The following is a 22,652-nucleotide window of genomic DNA, read 5'->3' as shown; positions in this document are numbered from 1 at the left end:
CAATTTTCTGGTAAGGATATAGTTCAGGATATCATACTGCACTCACTTGTCTTATATCATTAATCTTTTATTTTTTGAGAATTTTTACGAGAGTTATTTGAGCCAAACTGACAACATATGCCGGAGAGCAAGATCTCAGATGCTCCTCATTAATCTTCTTTAACTTGGAAGAACTCTTAAAACTTTGTTTCTCGTGGTATGGACATTTTTAAGGAATAGTATAGACTCATTATTTTATATCATTTTCTTCTATGTGGAATAGTTTCCTTATAAATAAGACAGGTTTGCATTTTGGGGTTGGAATGATATATAAATAACATTAAGTCTTCAAGTTATATGCAACCAGAGGAGCATATTGTCTGCATCTTATAGGTTAAGGTGTTATTTCCTCCACTATCACTAGTATTTTTTTTTTTTTTTTGCAAATTAAGTAATTTATGGGGCGATACCTCTAGATTATGTTAATACCCTGTTTCTCATCCTCTCCCTCTGCCTGCTTTCTGCCTGCTTTAGCATCTATTGATGATGCTTTCCTGAATCAGTTTTACTGTGATGGTTGCAGCGTGGCGATTTTTCACATCTGCCACCATACAGCTGTGGTCTCATGTGTTCTTACTTTATTTAATAGATTGTAACCTATTGCTCATCTTACTTATTTTGATGCTCAGAGTGTCAGATTTTTCTCATTTGACTATTAAGTGGCACATGATTTTCATTTTCTCCTTTGTAATTAATGAGTATTTTGTAGGGAGATACTTTGAAACAATGTAAATATGCCATTTTTCATCAAATGTTCAATTTATTTTTAAAAATTATAGGGAGTCACAGTTTCCTATTTTGTTTCATGGATTTTAATTCCATTACTATACTCTGTTTTGATGCTAAAATTGTCCTCAGTTGGGTCAGTGGGATCCCTTTCAGTATGGCTTCTGTGTCCTCACTCAGCTTAAGCTCCAACACTCTGTACCAGGATGTCCCACAGTGTGAACATCCTCCCAGGATTCTCCCAAGAATGGACCATGCACCCGGGATTATGCTCTCTACCCCCTGCTTGGGCTCTGATGGACTGTCCTTGGCCTCCTGTGGCTCTCCCCACACTGAGCATGGGGACTGGCCAGGCGTCTTCACACCCCTTTCTCTCAGGGCTTCATTTTTACATGGGCTACTTTGGACTTTCTTACAGCTCAAGTGGTGACTGCTGAAGTGGTAACTAAAGGCTTCAAGAGTGATTATTCCTGGGAGTGAGGTAGAAGCTGTATTGCCTTTTGTGATCTAGCCTTGGGAAATGCACAACATCAAATCCATTTTATTCTTGGTTAAAATAGTCAAGATCTAGTCCAGTTTCAAGGGGTAAGGCATAGACCTGAGAGGGGGTCTATGAAGGAAGTATCACAGTCACAGTATCAGAAGAACATGTGGGACGGGAGCTTCCGTGTGGCCAACTTTGAAAACACAGCCTGCCACACTGAGAAAGGCCAGTCACGTAGAAACTGTGTTTTCAAGATCGTTTCCTAGTTCTTGTTTACCTTCATCGCCTGAGAAAGAACTTGTCAAACAGCAAATACAATTTGCCTGACTGTTCAAGATATAAGATGAGAGACTGAATGCATTGTCAGTACCTTACCTTAAAAAGATAATTGAGCTGATAAAAAAGTAAAACTCCAAATCTTTATGAAAATTCTAAACTAAGACCCTCAGTAAATATTATGGGCTACTTATTATCATTATTTTTGCTTTTCACAGCGTCTTGTGACTGTTTTTACTTAATTGGGCATTGCTGTCTCAACAAGCATGGAGATAAGATTAGAAGTTTTGACATCAACAAGTATCAAGCAGAAGAGACCCTGGCCACGAGTCTCCTGGTTGGGACAGGTAGAGCTTTATTCATACAATACCAGATGTAATATGTATTAAATGTATGCTTTTCCTCTAAAATTGAAGAATGTTTTATGGCATTTAAAAATTAAATCCATCTTTAGAAGGATCACCTGCCCACTGAACAGGGTTTTGTGTCTGTGTTTTGTTTTTATTATCGTGAGCAAGTTAGCTTTTCCAGAAAGTTAATAGTCTATCAAGAAGAAATATTTTACTTTCAAAAAAATTGTTTTTTCATATTATGTTTAAGAAGGTGGAGATGGCATATATCAGAAGGCACTATTTAATCTTCTGAAACTTTTCCTACTGGAACAATCAGTGGAGTGCTTCTTCCCAGTGTGGTTTTCATGAGTGTGCAATGACCCGGAGTACAGATAGGTCACAATACACTAACCATCCAGGAACACTTTCACAATGGCTGGAATAGAGTCCTCACCTCAGGGAAAGTGGGAAAACCTAGAAAATCCTCTTAAAATTTATTATGATTATTGAGAAATTTGGTGTTCTCATTTCCTGTGAGAAATTGTCAACTTACCTTCTCTAGAACAGTGTCTCTTGAACTTTGTGTTGGCTCAGTATCATCTGGAGAGCTTGTGAAAACAAGTGCTGGGCCCTTTCAGAGTTTCTGATTCAGTGGGTCTCCAGTAGAAGAATATGCATTTCTAACAGGGTCTCAGGTGTTGTTGATGCTGCTGGTTAGATGGTACTTTGAAAACCACTGCCCTAGAATACATGGAGACAAAGTTCATTCAAAACAGTGTACTTTTTCTAGGTAATAAAAATTATCAGAGTTGGGGCTGCAGAAGCCATATCTATTTTAATCTAAATAAACAATTTTAAAACTTGTACGTACTAGTGTTCAAATTGATAACCCGGTTTTGGCTAGCAGAATTGAAAGACACTACTGTAATTTTAAATTTTAAAGAAATCTAAATTGCAATCATTAGGTCATTTTACCAAGTAATTTTAAATGAGGTATTTTAAGATAGAATGAAAAATCCTTCAGGTTACCTAATCAACCTTATTGTTCATTTTATGATTTGTGGTACAAATGTATAATCTTCCTTAAATGTCACTTTGTGTTCTTTTCTGGGATAATTTGGATAAGAGTTTGAGTGAACTTCTGCACCTCTTAAGTCTCACATTTTTCTTCTCTTAAGGAAAATGAAGCTGTTTTTCTTTTGGATTATAAACTTATAAATGAAATTAATTTGCTATCGGGAAGGACGAAGAAGAAAATTCCTCGTCTGCAGCCGTTCTTGAAGGATGTTATTGTCCTAGCAACGTCCAGTAATGGTTAAGTAGTGCTGATATATTCAAAAGACTAGGTTAACTGCAATTTTTTAAAATGTGGGACAGTATTAAGGGAAATATTAGATTGTAAGTATTGCATTTCCTTTTTGGGAACAGATGCCTGGCTGGCTGGGGTACTTACTACGGGGGAGCTTTTCCTTTGGAACAAAGATCAAGATTGTTTGAAAACTATCCAAGCAACTGAAAAGCCTAAGGAGATGATTAGAGCTGCAGTAGGTGAGAATTTATTTGTTTAAATTGGCTGAACTTGATAAACAGGGAAGGAGGAGGAAACATTTTCCTATTACTATTTAAAAAACCTATGTGTGTATACATATATATTTCCTTAAATATGTATGTATTTTTTTGGTGGTGTTTATTTGTGATACTTAGATTCATCTTGGAGGAGTCTGGTATGCCTAACATCTGATAATGGTGGCTTTCTAATATCACATAAATACATGATAAATGTTACTATTATTTGTACTTTTAATTTATTACTACTGCCTTAGTTTTCCATCATTCAGGTTTCTTCGTCAGAATAGATAAATTATGTAGCCTCTGAAGGGAATTCAGACTTCAAGGTTTAATTATTTTCTTTACTTTTTTTTTTTAGCAAGCTCTTTGAGACTCTATTTGTATGTATCTGGAGATGGAAAAAGAATTCTGATTTTAACTCCTTCTGGATGCATATTTCTTTGGGAGTATTTGGAGTTCAAGAATATCTTTTCTTCTAAAACCCCTTCATTGATGGGCCGGTGGTCCCAGATCACACCTGAAGAAGCAGTTCATTTGCCTTCCACTGAAGAGAAAGAAGCTGTAGTGCACGCTGTGTTCATAAAAAATGAGGTAAAATCCCAATCAGACAAGGTGTTCCAGAAGTTGAGATCTTGGACTCTGAGAACAGACACTGTCTGCAGCTATGAGCAGAGTGGGCAGTGGCATAGCTATAGATCTCTAGTCATCATTGTCACAGTAATTGTGAAATTATTATGGAAAAAATATTTTTATTATATCTCGGTCACATTTTAAGAAATGTTTATTAAAAATGGTTTGAAATTAGAGCTTCCTTTCTCTTTCCCTAGTTTTACTTTTCCGTAGTTTTAAAATAGAACTAGTTTTGTAGTTTAAAATCTAAAATTGGTGATATTAAATAAGCCATTTAATTCCCAGGGAAGTAATACCTCCATGAACTAAAAGACAATTCACATAGCAGCATAGTGCTCTTTGTTTGTATGGACCAACATTTTATACCCAACCCACTATGGTTACAAGTTGCGTTTTGAAGTTTTATTGTTTTCCTCTCCCTCACCCCACCTCCAGGGGCAGCCCACTAATTGTAAAAGAAGAGAAGCATTACTATGTAAGAATCTTTTTAGTTATAGCCCCAGTAAATGGCAGTGGTTTTTTTAGGAGCATTGTGATTTCCCATTTGGGATATGCCTCTGGCTCACATGTAAATTACTTAGTCTTTAACTTAATGTTAAGAATGAAAATACAAGCAGGATCTTGATGTTTCGTTTATTTATGATGAGAATATATGTATGTTTTATATATCTTGATTTGCTTTAGATTAATGATATACTAACATGTATTAAATTTATCTACAGTTATTTGGAGACTGCTGCTTGTGTTCATTTACGTTTTATTCTGGGGAATGTCTGAGGTTGACATTTCTAGCAATTCGGTGGCATGAGAATGTGTTTACACCTATGAGGTGAGGTAAATGTTTCCTTCTTTCTTATTGTCTCTCCCTTTTAAAACATGATCATCTTGCCCTGGCTGGGTGGCTCAGCTGGTTAGAGCGTCATCCTGATGCACCAAGGTTGCAGGTTCAATCCCCAGTCAGGGCACGTGTGAGAATCAACTAGTGCACGCATGAATGGGTGGAGCCACAAATCAGTGTTTCTCTCTCTCTCTCTAAAAAATAAAATCAATCAATAAAAATTTTTAAAAAATCATCTTTGCATTATAAATGCATAACAAGATTAGTAAACAAATTGTGACCTGCAGCTTCTAAGACCTTACAAATCCTTTCTTCCCCTAAGTATTGCTTTGCTTCTTTAGTTTTCATTTTTAAATGTTTAACTAGAAAGTTTTTTTGCTTTTGTTTCCTTTCCTAGAAGTGAAAACATTCAAAAAATAAGGCAGAATATGGTGGTTTGACTTGTTTCAAGACTATAAAAAAATATTTTGGAAAGTAATTTAATTGGATTTAAAAGGGACATAACTTACTTGAATTTAGTGTACCTTTTAAATGTTTGAGAATTTTTTTATTTGAAAATAGTTTTATTCTCAAAAGCCCAATAAAATAGAAAGAATGCATTAAAAACATATACTGCCTAAATAAGCTTTACTAAAATAGTGTGATTTTTTTTTTGCTTGTTTTTCTTTGTTTATTCTCTTTATTTTTTATGCTAACAGTACCTTATTAAGGTGTGATTTATATAAAGTAAAATGAATAAATCTCAAGTGTGCACCTGGACTTTAATGAATATACATGTATGTAGCCATCCTCATATCAAATATAGAACACTATCCGGAAAACACCTTCTCTACCTACTTAATCCCTTTAAAAATGTTAGCAGTAGTATAGAAATGTGTGTAACTAAACTGCTAGTGGAAGCAGATGTATTTGGGGTTGGCTATGGGACATGCTATTACTAACAGAACTCTGATGTTGAGCTTTTTTAACTGGTGACCACTCTTCTGTTACCTGGACAAAATTGCCAAACGGTTGCTAAGAGGTCCCCTGATATATGTGCACATGTAGGAACTTAGTTGGACCCTGTGATTTTTTGTAATGAACTACATGTTTATTTGAAATTTACTGTACTTCCTGTTTTCAGTTATTTCATTACTTCTTAGATCATTACCATATGGTGTCCATTGGGCACAGCAAGATTGCCTTCTGTCCAGTCTGATCCCCTCGTGTGAATCAGTGAAGTCAAGAGGAGCTCTAATTGCTGCCTTTTCAAGAGATGGCCTGACCCTGGCAGTAACTCTTAATCAGAAAGACCCAAAGGTCAGTAAACAGAAACTGTCTTGGAAGTAACCTATAAAAGAGTTTAATCCAGTTTTGAAATGCCCCCCCAAGATAGTTCTTTATGTTCTTTAAATTGGTGTTTTCTGATCCAACTTAACATTGTGGATTAGTAAAGTTATTTAAATTAGCAGCCATAGTTTTCAAAATTTGACCTTCAGAGGCGAAAAGCGGTTAAGGGAAAAGGAAGAAAGAAGGGCAGCGTGGTAACTGATGTTCTTAAAACATAGAATGAGAGAGGAGAGAGAAATAGGTGGTAAGTATTGTTTTGCCAGTTGGGAAAGGACCCTAGATAGTTTACTGAAACAGTAATAGATCTCTGGGTTTCCAGAATTATAAGTAATGATTAAAGTAAAATAATTTGAATGGTTTGTCATCTTTTTTTATTCTTTCTAGGCAACTCAGGTACTATTTATAAACACACTGAATTTTGTTACTCTCTGTGGTAGCCTAAAAGGATGTAGCAATAAGAATCCTGTGGTTCCAGCCACACTTGTCAGGTAAGAACGCTTGTATTTCTAAACAGTGTTTTTGTTTTCTTTTCCAAGAGTTTGATAAGTTTAAGTCTCTGATAACTTCAGTGGGTGTCTAAGTAGGTATTTAGATAGGTAGGTAGTGCTACTTTCAGCATTTGTGTTTGACAGATTCTGAAATTGCTTTATATAAGGAAAGCTGTAAGACTTTAAGGAAGGGTCTGGTTGGGTAGAAAATACATGGGCATATTTTTTCTGTCCTTTCTCTCTTTCTACGTGGTCTGAGGAGGACTGGAATCGTGACTGCATAGAAATATACTGGGCTTAACTGGAGAGGCTGAACTGGAAAAATCTGGTTGGAAGACCATCATGTACACAGAGGCTGAGGTTTTGTAGCCTTTTAAACAAAGTTGGCATTCTTTGCACATGGGTCATTAGCAACATAAGTGGCAATTTTGGATGGCATGTGAGCTACCACTAGGACCTAGGTAGGATTACAGACTAGGAAGACTTCTTGCACCTCCTAATTTCCCTTTATGAACACTTCTGTGCTATTCTCTGAATTTTCAAAGTTTTAGGCCAATCCAGCCTTGCCTCTTCATTTTCTTCCCCCCCTAGAAGTTCCCTTTTGAAAGTATTACTGCTCTCAGTTCAGTCTTTTTGGCTTAGGGTGTCTGTAATTTACATGAGGGGGAACTACCTTTTGTCTCCATGAAACAAGATTATCAGACAGTTAAGGAGTAGTAAAAATGGCTTTGTGAAGAGGGAGTCTGCGGCTGGGTGGAAGGAGCTCCAGCAGGATGCAGACAGCACAGGATGGTGTTGACCTTTAAATCTATCAGGAGATCTTGGTTGTGGACCCCAACAGGATTAAAAATTATTCTGATTAAAATGTGAGTGATTTAAAAAGCTTAACTCTTATAGGGAGTATTTTTATTTTATGATTTGCTTGTGAATCTAAATTCCTATTTGGTATGTTGTATGGATTAGATGTTTATGAGTCAACTCTTTTTCTCTGGGAAACTGTATGTGGCAGTTATCTACTTTCCATTCTTTTGCCCTTGTTTTTTGAAGTGTTTCACCCCTGCTTGACCATTATGAATTGTCAAAGACACTGTCTAGAATCCTTTCTAAACATACTGTCTTATTCTTTCTAGATCCTACTGGGTAGGTGACATCAGCTGGACTCATGACAGTCTTTTTCTGGCTTGTGTGTTAAAACGTGGCTCCCTGGTCTTACTGACTTGCCAGGGTGAATTGCTAACATTAATTACACGTGGCTGCTCTATAGAATTTGGGCCAGCAGAATTCATTCCTCTTCACCCTCTCATAACATACAGGTGAGACATTTGAATTGTTTTAATTTATTTACCGAAGTTTTTCTCTATTGGTATTACTTTACTGTGTTTTTGTTCTGTTTTTATAATTTTATCTTTCAAATTGTCTTAATTTTTTCTTTGAGTGTGTCATCTCAGTATCTGTTTCTTATTTATAGTTTTTTTTTTCTATTTCTTTTTGTGGCTTAATCCTGGTGAAAATTTGACACTGTGACTATGTAAGTATAAGTTATTTAAATATTCAGTAGCACTAAACATCTTATTTTCTTTGATATAAAAGTTAAGAAAAGTGTGTCCTTTATTTTAAAAGGAGAGCACTTAGATAAATTAATAACTCAATATAACTTGGCACATGGATATATCTACTTTTTTCCCAATTGGAAACAATTGTTGGAAATGGATAGAACACTTTAGAAGTTAGCCACATTTAAATTTTTCATTGTGAGATGGGGTAGCAGTTGGCTTTGCAGTCAGATCAAAATTCAAATCTTGGTTCTACTTGTTGTGACTTTGGTTAAGTTATTCTTTGAGCCTCTATTTCTTTTGTTGTGAAATGATAATAATTGGTTGAGGAAATGAAGGAAGATAGCAAAAAACCTAGAAAAGGCCTTTGAAATAAATTCACTCCCCTTGCTTTACAGAGGAGGAGTGTATCTTTGATTATATTTAGCAAAAACTGATGCTTAATTTTTAGCAGTAGAAATTCTAATGGAAAAAGTTGTCATTTCCTTCAGTGAGAGTATTTTTCTTATTTCTTATGGTCTGCTTCATAACTGATTTTAATTTCCTCACATTCTTCTTTAAAATTAATATTTGGGGCCTTTCAAAATGTATTGCTTTTTTTTTTTTTTTTTAAATATATATTGATTTCAGAGAGAGGAAAGGAGAGGGAGAAAGAGATAGAAATATCAACGAGGAGAGAGTCATTGATCAAGCCCGCAACCGGGTATGTGCCCTGACCGGGAATCGAACCCCGATCACCTGGATCCTAGGTTGACGCTTATCCTCTGAGCCACGCCCGGCCGGTCAAAATGTATTGCTTTTTTATTACAAAAGTAATATATATTCATTATTTTTTAAAAACTTAAAAATCAAATGTTACAAAACTAAATAATGTAGAAAGCCAAAGACTCTTGTACTCCTGTTTCTCAGAGATAACAATTAACATTTTATTAGTGTGTTATCCTCCAAATTAAAAGTTATATAATTTATAATAATATTCAATCCTTTTTAAAAACAAAATAAGTGATATATGCTGTTTTCTGTTTTGCTTTTTTGGTTTAACAGTATATCTTATACATATTTCCATGAAGTCATTTTTAATGGTTCTATAGATTTGTGATGTGATGTACATTCTGTAATTAACAGATCTTTTATTGTTGACCATTTGGCCAATGAAACTCTATAGTTGAATACTCTCCTGACCCCCTAAAATCATAATGTATTTTTATTTTCCTCTGTATATTTATAAAGCCCTGAAGTTCATAAGCAACAGTATTAAGTAATCGTAATCAAGTACATCACCTCAACAGTAAATAAGTACAGTTAAGTGGAAATTCAACTGATAAAACTTACTGGTCACCATTCTCTCTAAATATTCTTCTCAGTTTCTTTTTTTCTCCTCAATAACACATATATGCATAGCTCATAGTTATAGTCTTACAAGTATATTCAAGTGCATGGTAAGAAGGAAAGTTAAATATTTAACTCACTTCAATAGTATAAATGAACCGTGCCAATTCTTTTCTGAAATAGTTTCTATAAACTAGATTAGAAACAAAATAGAGTAAATACTACAATTCAGGGAAAATTAAAAAAAAAACATGTAATCACTTATGTTTTCCTTACAGATATTACACACTTAACATTTCTGTGTTTAACTTGCTCGCCTTTTCATCATTCGGCAGCTTTTCATTGTTTTGCTCTTCCTTTGGAATAATATGGCTGTTTTGTGTAGGGTTTTTCTCTTCCTAATTCCTGAATGTTGATGTTTGTTTGCTAGACCACCGCAGTTTACATTTCAAGATTCAAACAACTCTGTAGATTCGTCAGCGTCTGACGGTGACCCGATGAGACAGAGGTTTTCTGTGAAAGCACACTCACGGCTGCCCTACCTCGTAGTTTCTGATGGATACATGGTCACAACCCTTCGATTTCTTGATGGCTTGTCCCCGTCAGTGCTCATGAGATCCCTTCTGCTCGATTCCTCCCAGCGGCTTGAGAAAATATACCAAAGCCTGGTCTTGTCTAAGGTAGAGTGCTTTTTGGTATCATTAGTAAAGGCTGACTTCTTGTTTTCGCAGACTTAAAACTATACTGACATTAATGTCCTTGGATTGTATGCAACTGTCTATAGAATTTTTAACTGCTTGTAATAGAATAGAATTATGGATAAAATTTTGCTCTTGGAAATCTTTTCTTCTGTAGCCAAAAGACAAAGGGCTGAACTTGCGATCACTGGATTCCCTAAGGTCGAGCCTGTTAAAACACCAGGGAAACGAATGTTCAGTTGATTCTACTGTCCCCAGATTCTTGCAGGAAGAAGAAACAATGAAATTACATGAAAAAGCAGCAGATTTGCAGGTACTGAGTGGTAGTGTTCTTGTCATTTTGAACAATTCCATGTTGACTTTATTCCAAGAGAAGTATTTGTTTTTACCTTGTTAAAGGGAAATTTGAGAATCCCACATGATTCTACTTATAAGGTATTAAAACGGTAATAAGTATAATTTTTTTCACTCATGTTTTAGGATTTTGAAGCAGAAGACACTAGCAAAAGCACATACTTTACAAACAACTTATTCTCTTCTTGGAAACAAAGAAATGATCCTTTGTTCAGTAGTGCCAAGGAGGGAAGATTGGAATTTGCATGTATGTTTGATACAATACATGCGAAGGATACTACTGAGGAGACAGACAGAACCATTACAGAACTGCACTCTGTCCAGAGAAACCTCCTTGCAGCATGGACCATAGGAGTTTCAAAAAACGTGACAGAAAAAAATGTAATGTTGAATTACACAGTAGTTTGTATTACTCATTTTTTCTACATTCTTAAATTTATAAAATGTCCTTTCCCAAAACTTGATCTTTTCTTAAGCAAGAGACCAAGACATGATGCATGGGTACTTTGTATCTTTCAACTCTTTCATCAGTGTTTATCAGTCCAGCATTGGGACATGAGATACAGACAAGGCTTGGGACACCTGGTAAAGCTGACCTCAGGCACTGTACAGCTCCTGCTGACTCAGCAACAACAGGGTCAGTCATTCTCAGAGAGGCTTGTAGCCTGTTTCCATTTACTCAGAATGGTAGCCGATAATTTAAATGGCATATATCATCTTCAACCTGAAGTTATCTCAGCATCAACTGATGGAAGTAGAACAGCAAATCAAGACTCATTGGTGGTACCCATTTTTCAAATATTTCAAGACAGTGCTTCTCGGGAAGACTGGTCTTGGAACTCATCTTTCAAGATTCGTCCTCAAGTAGTAAATCTTGTTCAACAGCCAGGACACAGGTATAGTTACTTTAATATTAGGATACCATCAGCATTATAGATTTTTTTCCTTTTTAAGCAATTGAGCTATAGTTCTCATACTATAAATTTCATCGTTTTAAGGTTTACAATTCAGTGATTTTTATTTTTTTTTAATTTTTATATATCTTTATTGATTTCAGAGAGAGGAAGGGAGAGGGAAAGGGGGAGAGAGAGATAGAAACATCAATGATGAGAGAGTCATTGATCAGCTGCAGCCCGCAACCCTGGCATGTGACCTGACTGGGAATCGAATCCCAATCTCCTGGATCCTAGGTCGATGCTCAACCGCTGAGCCAAGCCTGGCTGGGCTCAGTGATTTTTAGTATAGTCACAAGGTCGTAGAACTATTAGCACTAATTCCAGAATATTTTTATCACCCCAGAAAGAACCCTTGTGGATATCCATCAGAACTCAGCATTATAGATTTATTTTACCTAAAAGTATTTTAGGACTTATGCCAAATGTTACTCCACACACATATTTTATTAGTCTTGGGTAACCAGATATTGTTGAGAGATTTTGGTTTAGGTAAACACTATAGAAAAATGACCACAGGTACATAAAGCATTTATGAAGATTTAAAAGATATGCATTTTTTTTAATCAGTGCACTTTGTGCTGTACATAAATCTGATCAGCTGTAAGTATGTTATTACATCAGTGAAGAACGCAAGGCTGAGCAGGAGGGTGTACTGATTCTTAGGATCCTCATCTGAAATTTGGTTTGATGATTGTCTAATTTTGTGCGCAGATTGACGGTTCTCTGGAGAGTGCTATATAGAAAAACTTTATGGTATCAGACACAGTTAAGTAGAAGAGCTCCTAAAAGTGACAGACCGTTAACTGCAAAGATGACACATGAAGCATCTACTGTCCAGTCCCTGTTATGTCACATCCAGGCCAACTTACAAGCTGCCGGAGTCCGCTTGAACCAAACCTTAGAGCTCAAATTTATCAATGGTCAGTACCTTATAAACAACTTCTCACCCCAGGAATAAGCAATATAGCTAACTTGGCTTTGATTTTATTAATTGGTTAGTTATTTGTTTTTAAAAATTTCTGGCTGAGCTATATCCACTGAGTTATAAAACAAAGTACATTTTTATAAAGTAACGCAATTAACTATAACTAATTGTTGGTTAAAAAACTTTGTAGGTGAAGAGTGTTTCCTGTTAGGATCATATGAAAAGTCTGGTCAAGTGTGGAAGAAAGCTCTACGAGAAACCCAAGAGAATGGTAGGGGATTATTAAAAAATGATGTTTGCTATAATATTGGTAGGAATGAATTGTAGCGTGCTCTAGAGCTTAAAAATAATTCCAAATTTGAGTGCCCATAATTTCTTAATGCTTAAATAGAAAAACACATATTGTCGGAACCTTGACTGTCAGAAATATTTAAAATCAGTTTTATTTAAAATTAGTCTTAGTCTTGGAATTTGTAGAAACAATGATTTTTGTTGTCTACAGATAAGGCTTTTTCAGTCCTTTTTTTGGTTAGTGATAGAACCTGCGATTGCTTGTTGATGGGGGCAAAATGAGATTTAGATCATAATAAGATCATGTGTTTTTTTGTCAAGAATGAAACAGACACAGAAAGGTTCACACAATGAGAGTATACAGCTTGATGGATTTTCATAAACTGAACACCCCCAGAATGTCTACCTAGTAAGTTACCCAGGCCAAGAACTGACCTTGCTGATGTTTTTCACGAGTTCAATTCTTTCTGCTTTAAGGAGGAAGGAGGACTTGTTTTCTTCAGATACGCTATTACCTTTCTCTTCTGTACTGCCACCTGTATAGCTATAATTTAAACGACGCTCAAGGATTGTGTGATCAGCTGGTAAGAGAAATTCTGAGATGGTCCCACCTACCTGTAAAAGAAAATGAAGATAGTTCAGGTATGTTTTTCAGAAATCAATATGTTTCACCTTACTAATTTGTAGGTTTAGATATGAAATTGCTTGTACATAAAAGTTGGTTTTTCTACCCTGTTAGGGTCAGTTTTGCACTGGCAGCTTCTCAACAGCAAGAACCTTTTTTTTTTTTTTTAAATCTTTGGATTTCCTGGGCTAAGCAGTGTCTTCCTGTTGAAAGGATCTAATTGTTAGATATAATATTAGCTATTCGAGTATCCTTCCCTAATGTATTTATATTTAACTGTTGTTTAAGCTGGTTTGGTAAAGTGGTGAAAATCACTTACTGAGGAATTGTTTTTTAAAAAAATCTGTTTAAGAGGCTGCAGAGTATTTGGATTGACATTGCTAAAAGGGGTATATTAAGCAACAACCAGAGTGAAAGATATATTTGAAGGAACACACAGTATATTTACAACAGTTATAAGAACACAGACCATTAGATGTTACTGTGCAGATCAGTGTGTCTCAAAAGGTCCATACAGTCCAGGCCAACTTAGTTTTATATGGTTTCAGCCTCTGTTCCTAGATTTCTATTCTTAGTGATTTTTATCTTTTTAAGTTTTGTGTTCATTATGGAAGTAATGCATGTTCATTTTAGACAATTTTGAAAATATGGAAAAATACAAAGAAAATAAAATCACATAATTCTTTCACTTTGTCTGTATACATTTGTACATCTATATTATTAGAGCTGTATATTCTGATTTGTAACCTTTTATTTTTTTTATTGTTATTTTTAAATTTATCTTTATTGTTGAAAGTATTACAGGTGTCCCCTTTTTCATGTTATGATGAATATTTCCAATGTAAATACTCTTTTATCAGACCCATTTACTGTTTTCCCTGTTATTGCACGTTTTAGGTTGTTGCCACCTGTTTGCTGTTTTAAATAGTGCTGCAGTGTCCACAACTTCATGTGAGCGCTACTCATAATTTCTTTAGGATAAGTTTCTAGACATGAGGTTACTGGATTAAAGAGAATCCATTGTCTTAAGACTTTTGATGCTTAATGGCAAATTGACATCCAGAAAGTTCTCCTAGCTGTGTGTGAGCAAAAGGCTTTTATGTGTGATTTTTTTTTTTTTTTTTTAATCCTTGCCCGAGGATAATTTTTTCCCATTGCATTTCAGAGAGAGAAAGGGGGAGGGGGGGAGAGAGACAAACATCAATGTGAGAGAGACACATTGATTGGTTGCCTCCCACACATGCCCCGAGCAGGGCCCAGGATCGAGCCTTCTCCTAAGGTATGTGCCCTTGGTTGGAATCGAACCCGGGACCTTTCAGTCCGCAGGCCGATGCTTCTAACCACTGAGCAAACTGACCAGGGCTATGTGTGATTTTTTTAATTGATTGGATATTCACCTTTTTAGCAGCATTGTCATTACAGAATTTAACTTTCAAGGTAAGCTGAACCTATAATAATTATTTAAGTTCTTGGGGGGGGGTTGTTTTAGTTTTTACTGATTGTTTACCATATGTTAGGTGTATCCCTACTGGGTTGGGGTCCCCAAAACCAGCCCCCCAAGTTCAGTGAATTCACAGGGAGGACTCACAGAACCCAGTACATGGTTGTACACTTGGCTGTGATTTATGACAATGAAAGGATACAAAGCAAACTCAGCACAGGGAAAAGGTGCATGGGGTAGAGTCCAGAGGAAACCAGGCAGGAGCTTCCAAGAATCCTCTCCTGGTAGAGTCACACAGACCACACTTCATTCCTCCAGCCCCAAGTTGTGACAACACGTGTGAGATGCTGTCTACCAGGGAAGCTTGTAGAGACAGTGCCCAGCGTTTTTCCTGGGGCTGGTCAGGTAGGCCTCTCTCCCTTAGCCTACACCAGCTCTTAGAGGGAAAGCAGGTGCTCAGCATAAACCACATTGTTTGTACAGTTAGGCTTACAGTTAGGTCCAGGAGCCACTGTCATCAGTGAAGGTGGTGGGAATCCTCCCCACATCCAAGTCCCCAGGTGCCAGCCATGGGTCAGCCTTACGAGCAGGCCTTTCAAGTAGTCAGGCCCTGTATGTAGCCTCTTTACTGCACACTTCCCCTTACTGAATCATTGTATGTGGTTATAATTTAATTTTTATTGCAGAAGTTTGTCATTATTAACACCATCACTGTACCATACATAGAATTACCCTTTCAGGTTTTTTGTTTTTTTTTAACTCAATTGATAGTTTCATTCTGTGACCATATCTTTTAGAAACAGGTTGTTCCCTGTTTAAGGGGCTTACTCCTTGGATTTTCATGATTAAGATTATTAGAAATCTTGCCTTTGTGTAATTCCTACAGTAAGTTTTACCTGGGAGAAAAGCTCCTTACCCAGGTATGTTTAATTTTAATGTAAAAAAATAGTATGACTTTCTAAAGTTATAGTGACCAAATGAAAAATACTGCTTCAAGGCTAATAAACTTTTCTCAAGATCCCCTTTAAATATAAAAAAAATTTACAATTCTTTTGAGTGCCTGCTATAAGAGTGGAGGAGTGGAGGTGCTGGGGATACAGTGATAAGGGAGAAATGGCCCCCACTCGTGTAGCACTTCCTGTTCTTGTGACTGTGTACCAAGTGACTTCCAGGAGGAAGGGCTTTTGCTATTGTTGGGGCCATAAATTTCATAAAAGGTAACATTAACTTAGTATTTATACATATATATACACACACATATATATACACACACACAATAGTTTTTAACTACCTCAAATTCCTGAATGCCTGTTTGTATTTTGAGTTTTGATTCTCAAATAGGGATGACACATGTTGGCTCCTGTTGGTTTATATCAGAATCACCCCAGGAATCCTGACCTAAGTCCCTCTCCCTGTAGCCCCACCTCCGCCGCAAACCTTTCTTTTCTCCCTGACCCCCAAAAGAATCTTATAGGAGTATATCAGATTCCCAGAGCTAATGGTACAGACAGAAGCATTAAGAATCACTGTTCTGGTGCCTTTCAGATGACCTTTGTAATAAGCCTTGCAGCCTTCATCAAAGAAAACAAAACTGGAAAGGGAAGGAAAAAGGAAAAATAATGAAATGCCAGGCGTGCACGTGCACTGTGGCTGGGTTTTTTGCATAGATCCTCCATGTTTTAAAATAAAACTAATAACTAAAAGTCATAACAAGTTCCTAAGTATATGGGCTTATACTTAGGAGCTAATTATTTTTGTTCCACTGTCTTCAAGAAGTATAGATACCTATCAAAAATTAATTGTACAGGCCATGGGTGTTCATCTAAACAAGATTATAATTTTCTTCCTGTATAATCTTGGGAACTTAAATATTGTTACTTTTTGATGATTTGATCAGAACCTCTGTTGTCCTTTGCTGTGTTCCTTAGTTCCTGAGTTGGGAATGCCTGGGCCAGTTCACCCTGAGGCGGCGCTGAGGGTCATCCAGTCCATGGCCCGGTTCATGGCCGCCTATTTCACCAACCAGCGACTCTTCATTTTGCCACCTCACAATGTGAATATTCTTCCTCCCCTTCATATTAAAACAGGTAATATAGTAAATAAATAATTTTCTCACCTTGTTTCTGCTCATAATATTTAAAATAATAATATGGTAGCAATCATTATTCTATGAAATAACACTGTTACAGCTTAGTGCCTGACACACAGGAAATGCTCAGTGACTGTGAATGAATAAAGTCTGAGAAAGGTAATTGCTGGGGTTTGTTTTTATTGAATATGGATTTTTTTAATCACAAATTTTGGACAAGTTTGTATTTATAAAGTTTTCATTTTTAAAGTAAAAGGGCTGCCACCTTCATTTATATAAAAATTAAATTTTGAGTATGCTAATTTAGAACTTAATTTTATTTGGATAGTTTACTTTTTTTAAAAAATATGTTTTTATTTATTTTAGAGGGAAAGGAAGGGGGAGGGGAAGAGAGAGAAACATCGATTGGCTGCCCACATTTACCAGTTTTACTGTGAGGGAGTGAAAATCTTAGGTATATGCATTTTTACAAAAATAATAGTTCTGTCATCGTATTTTGAAGTTGCTGATTCAAGTTACTTTAGTTAGGGAAAGGTACAGAAAGCCTGGGAGACGGATGTTACCCTTTGTATTTAATCCCAGGCCAGATATGTAATTGGTCAGGAGTATTGAAAACTGTACTTCTCAACTTTCTTAGACAACACTGATATATTAAACAATATGCTCAAGTATTACCTCAAATATGTTTTTTATTGCATGACGTTATGAGCAATACAGGGTCAGATGAAATTCCCTCTCTGCCTTCCAGAGTTCATAGTCTACTAGGAGAAATAGAAACAGTAATAAATTGTACACTGTGACCCAGGACATTTAAATGTGTGTACCTCTGTTTATATCATCTGACACAAAAGTGTTCTTAAACTCTTTACCTTGATTTTGTGTAATGCACTCTCCGTGTCTGTTTCTGCTTCTACTCTGTTCTGTTTCATGCTTTAAGGGTGCTGGCACTTGCTCCGTGACCCACTAAGAGCACATTCTTCCGTGTTAAAAGCAACTATCTAGAGTATGTGAGGTAGTAGTTCAGCCCATTTTGTATGCATCTTCCTTTTTGGGGTTTTGCTTAGAAAATACTGGCTGAAGAGTTAGGTGTATCTATGGAAGGAGTGTGGGTTCTGATACGTGTAGCTGTAATAGCCATTTTCCTTCATTCCCTCACAGAGCATTCCCTGAGATTTATTCCTCTGCAGCACTCTAAGGTGGCCAGGGTTGTTAGAGATCAGAACCTTTCCAATGTGTGGACTGTGGAATATGCCCTGGAATTGTTACTTATTGGCGGCCTCGTTCCGGAAGCAGTATGGCTGGCCCATAAACTCGGAGACTGGAAGATCTCCGTGTCCATTGGCGTGGCCTTCCAGCTGTTCTGCAGACTGGACAGCAGTTCCACAAGGTAGGCATTTTCAGGCAGATGTAAGAAATAGAGTAATAGTGTCATCTAAAGAATTTTCTGTTCCTCTCTTACCCATTCTGTGGAATTCCATTCAGCGTTGTCCAGTAGAACTTCTCTCAGTGATGGAAATGTTCTGTGTGCTCTTCAGCGTGCTCTTGCAGCCACGCACAGCCACTGAGCACTTCGATGTGGCAGTAAGGCCAAGGAGCTGAATTTCCAATCTAATTTTAATTAATTTAAATTTAAATAGCTATATACAGCTAGTGGGTACTGTGTTGGACAGCTCAGTGGCTTACTTATTTGTATTAAAACGTTTCTTTAGAACATTTAATTTGTTAGTAATGCCCTCAAAGAGCTTATAGTCAATGGGAGAGTTTGTCCATCCCAAATAGGATTTGAGTCTTAAGCTAATCAAACTAATTTCTATATTTTAACTTTTCTGGATGCTATGATGTGTCTTTTATATTCTTCAATAATTAAACATGCATTTACTTATTAAGTAACCTCTCTGTACCTATCTATATACCAGGTATATTTGTGGACATAAACTTAAATGGTTCATAGTTTCTATGCTTAAGGTATTTATAATTTTATAGAGAAAACAGGGCACCACGTTGTTATAATTTACAGGCCATGGTAAGAAAGGCCAGCGGTACGGTGGGGAGAGTAGCATCCCACATGGGGGAAGGTCGGAAATATTCCGTGTGGGAGCTGTAATTTGAGATGGGCACTGAAGGGAAGGTTTGGCAAAAACCAAGTCTGGTTCAGTTTGGATAGAGCACATTTGTATGGCAGCAGAGGGAAGTGAGGGTGGGAGATGGTTTAGTGCCGTGATCATGGAGCTTTAATCCTCTCCTTTACTGCAGTGTTTCCTGATTATTTCTATCTTAAATATAGGATGAGCCCTAACCGGTTGCTCAGTGGTTATAGCATTGGCCCACAGATTGAAGAGTCTCAGGTTCAATTCCAGTCAAGGGCAAGTACCATGGTTCCAGGCTCGATCCCGTGTGCAGGAGGCAACCAATCCATGTGTCTCACTCACATCAGTGTTTCTCTCTCTCTCTCTCTGAAAAGCAGTGGGAAATATAGCCTCCAGTGAGGATTAAAAAAGATGAATAAAGAAAGCGAATTTTACTGTTCCTCAAACTTCATGTTTAGTTCTTGATATGCAAATATTTGCTTTTTTCAAAATTTGGAATCATTTCTCCTAATTTGATATGATTTCAGGTTGAAGAAAAAGGGTCAGAATCTGCCATTCAGTGTGACTCCAGTGCAGATTTTCCAGGAAAAGCTCCAGTGTTTTCTAGGTCGGCCAGCCTCTTTGGAAGCCAAAACGGAAATGGGTTCAAAATACAAACAATTCACAGGTGCGTTCCCCACACAGGTCTAATACATGTCTCTGCTTAATGAGTACAAACCTTATGGGATTTCAAAAAGCTTGTAAATACTCACAAATATATTGACACTTTGAAGTAAGCTTATTGAAAATAGAAGTCTGCTATTTATTCTTAATCATGGGAGTGCCCAGAACTGATGCCACTCGAAATGCAAGGTCAGTAACTGAATGATAGTCTGGTTTCCATGAACACCCTATGCTAGTTGTGCTCCTGCATTCACATTATTTCCTTCTGCAGTCACAGCATCGCAGAATCTCCGGCTCAGAAGGGTACTTACAAGTATTTAGCTCAACGCTTGCCTTGCACATAAATCATAGAGATGGTTTTGTTTTTAATCTGAAAAGTTTAATGTGGTATTGAAAAATTAACAATAATGCAATAATGCATATGGTACATATATTTACCCAGGAGCCCTATAAAATTTGTCTTTTATAGATGGAGAAATGTAGACAAAAGTAATGAAGTCAGTTCTTTAAAGTTGTATATTTAGTGATAAAACCAAGTCTACAGTGGACCCTCTGGTTTTATTAGAACTTGTCTGCATTGAGGAGCAACACTTCTAGCTCTGGATCCCTAGAACGTATAACTTCTCTTTCTGGAAAGAACTCATAATACCTGGAGTTCTGACTGAAAACTTTCCAGTGCATGGGACGATGCTCCGACCAACTGAACCACGTCAGCCAGGGCAATATAGTTATTTTTGATGATCAGCTTTTTTAGATACGAAATTTTATCCTACAAAACAGAACGAGAAGTGTAATCAATTTTAATTATTTTACCTAATTTGTGTTTGTAGATCCCATTGAAGAGGAAGATGCAAACCTGCTGTTGGGTTCAGTGCAGGAAGTACTGAGAGCAGCGGTGATGGCTGAAGCGGACGTTCTCTCCGAGACATTTCAGCTTCTGATAAGCTCTGCCAAGGACTTCAGCAGGAGGCTCTGGGGCTTGGTGCCCGTCGGCTTGTATCTTCCAGCTCCTCCACTGTATTGTCCTCAGCCAGCTCTTCTCAGTGAAGTAAGCTTACCCTTTTAATTTAAAGTTGACTTTGTCCAATTTTTAAAGCAATCAACTTGATAATAAAGTTAAAATGCAAGTTCTGAAGACAAACTTCTGGATCCCAGCTTTGCTGTTGATTAATTGTATAATTTCACACAATGTACTTACCTGTTGGTTTCCTTATCTGTAAAATGCAGATGATGATAAGACTTCCAGTAGCATCATTGTGAGGATTAAGTGTAAAAGCTTTTACCTTAGGCCCTAGGACATAGCATTCAACAAAGGTTAAAATTATTGCAATAATAAAACAAAATTAAGAGACATTTCTCTATATCCAGACTTTAAAAGCATAGACATTTATTTAGGGTAACAAAATGATGAATGATTTAAAGTGTTAAGGTACATTATTTGCACTTTAATTATTTTAATATTTGATTTTTTTTTTTTTTTACAATTCTCTTTTCTTTTTAATATGTCTTTATTGATTTCAGAGAGAGGAAAAGAGAGGGAGAGAGAGAGATAGAAACATCAATGATGAGAGAGTCGTCATTGATCGGCTGCCTCCTGCATGCCCCCGACTGGGGATCGAGCCCACAACCTGGTCGTGTGCCCTGACCGGGAATCGAACAGCGACCTCCTAGATCCTAGGTCGATGCTCAACCACTGAGCCACACCTGGCAGGGCTTGATTACTATTTTGAAGTGATTCTGCTATTGTTTCTTTATTACTCATTATTTCAGTATTAGCAGTTTGTATCTGGATCTAGTTTTTTCTTTTTTTAGAGTTACATTCTCGTTTGCTATATTTAGAGTTATGTTTCAGTAGGTTAAAATATTTCATTTCTTGATATTTCAAATGTAATATATTACAAGTAGAAGGAATAAATAGTCTTGGGTATTTCTCAGTAATTCCTCTTTGCTCTCCTGTCTGAGTCTTCCACATATTGGCTTGGAAATTAGAAGTCAGGTTTAAGATATTTTTGGATATGCCCTGCTGATATTAATTTGAGTGGTTACTATCCTTAGTAGTTCTTCATTTTATTATTTTTTGTTAAAAATAATCCTCAGTGGTAGGATTTCTCCTAATCATCACTCTGTATCAGTAAGAACCCTTTGGGTTAGAAGCAAGCAATGGAAAAAATATCCTCAGGTGAAGATTAAAAACAAAACAAAACTTAGTAGCACAGTGGGAGGGCCTCACAGAGGAGGTGACATGAAATATGAGAGTGATTTTTCCAGACAGGTAGGAAAAGGCATCCTCCTTGAAAGGAGCTCTCTCTGTAACGCTCTACTGATGGATTCAGGAGTGGTGGCCTTTAACTGTTATAGGGGAAGAGGTGGGATTAGGGTCGAGTTAGCTGTTACCTTGTTTGAGGGGAGAGAGATGTTTCCTTCATACTAGAAGTAGCTATAGCTGAAATCTCTGAGGACAAGCCTCACAATTTTCCTTATAAATCTCTAGGAATGTTCTAGTTTGAGAAGCACTATGTTTATTTTCACTTTAACACTTTAAATTTTCATATTACTGGCTACGAATCCTGATAGTTTTATTTTTCTTCAGGAAGATGGTGATGATCTTCTTTTAAAAGCTGAGAAGGATAATCGCCAGAAGGTGTCTGGCATCCTTCAGCGGCTCCTCCTGCTCTTCCGGGCAGCGCGCTGCTCCTTCCCTGCAGCGCAGTGGTACATCCTGCAGCTGAGGTGGGCCAGAAAGGTCATGCAGAAGGTGCGCAGAAGTCTGTTATTTATGTGCTGTGAGCCTGCTTAAACATACTAACATGAATTAGTATTGGTAACTGGGACGTTTTTCCAAGGAGTCCTGCCCTATAAGTCCATAGTCAGATTTATTTATAACAAGCAACCTAGACAGACCAAGTTCCCTATGCTGGACTTTACATCCC

At 36.9% G+C, this 22,652-nt stretch overlaps 1 protein-coding gene across 5 annotated transcripts in view; it reads left to right on the top strand.

Moving 5' to 3' along the window:
- Positions 1–22,652, top strand: part of CPLANE1 (ciliogenesis and planar polarity effector complex subunit 1) — a 73,161-nt gene that overhangs the window by 1,817 nt on the left and 48,692 nt on the right. For all 5 annotated transcript variants that reach the window (XM_081133020.1, XM_081133022.1, XM_081133019.1 and 2 more), the window contains exons 3-21: positions 1,744–1,872; positions 3,036–3,171; positions 3,286–3,405; positions 3,785–4,017; positions 4,779–4,885; positions 6,037–6,193; positions 6,608–6,711; positions 7,842–8,024; positions 10,024–10,273; positions 10,449–10,604; positions 10,772–11,541; positions 12,313–12,521; positions 12,717–12,797; positions 13,295–13,459; positions 16,812–16,970; positions 18,131–18,359; positions 19,587–19,726; positions 20,553–20,770; positions 22,313–22,477. In XM_081133020.1, the coding sequence (XP_080989146.1) occupies positions 1,792–1,872; positions 3,036–3,171; positions 3,286–3,405; positions 3,785–4,017; positions 4,779–4,885; positions 6,037–6,193; positions 6,608–6,711; positions 7,842–8,024; positions 10,024–10,273; positions 10,449–10,604; positions 10,772–11,541; positions 12,313–12,521; positions 12,717–12,797; positions 13,295–13,459; positions 16,812–16,970; positions 18,131–18,359; positions 19,587–19,726; positions 20,553–20,770; positions 22,313–22,477 (3,663 nt within the window). In that variant the 5' untranslated portion in view covers positions 1,744–1,791. The remainder of the gene's footprint in view (positions 1–1,743; positions 1,873–3,035; positions 3,172–3,285; positions 3,406–3,784; positions 4,018–4,778; positions 4,886–6,036; positions 6,194–6,607; positions 6,712–7,841; positions 8,025–10,023; positions 10,274–10,448; positions 10,605–10,771; positions 11,542–12,312; positions 12,522–12,716; positions 12,798–13,294; positions 13,460–16,811; positions 16,971–18,130; positions 18,360–19,586; positions 19,727–20,552; positions 20,771–22,312; positions 22,478–22,652) is intronic.

Source organism: Miniopterus schreibersii (assembly GCF_964146895.1).
Source record: "Miniopterus schreibersii genome assembly, chromosome: 3".
NCBI classification, from domain to species: Eukaryota; Metazoa; Chordata; class Mammalia; order Chiroptera; family Miniopteridae; genus Miniopterus; species Miniopterus schreibersii.
Note: the sequence above shows the minus strand (reverse complement) of the source record. Positions and strands in the feature narration are given on the sequence as shown.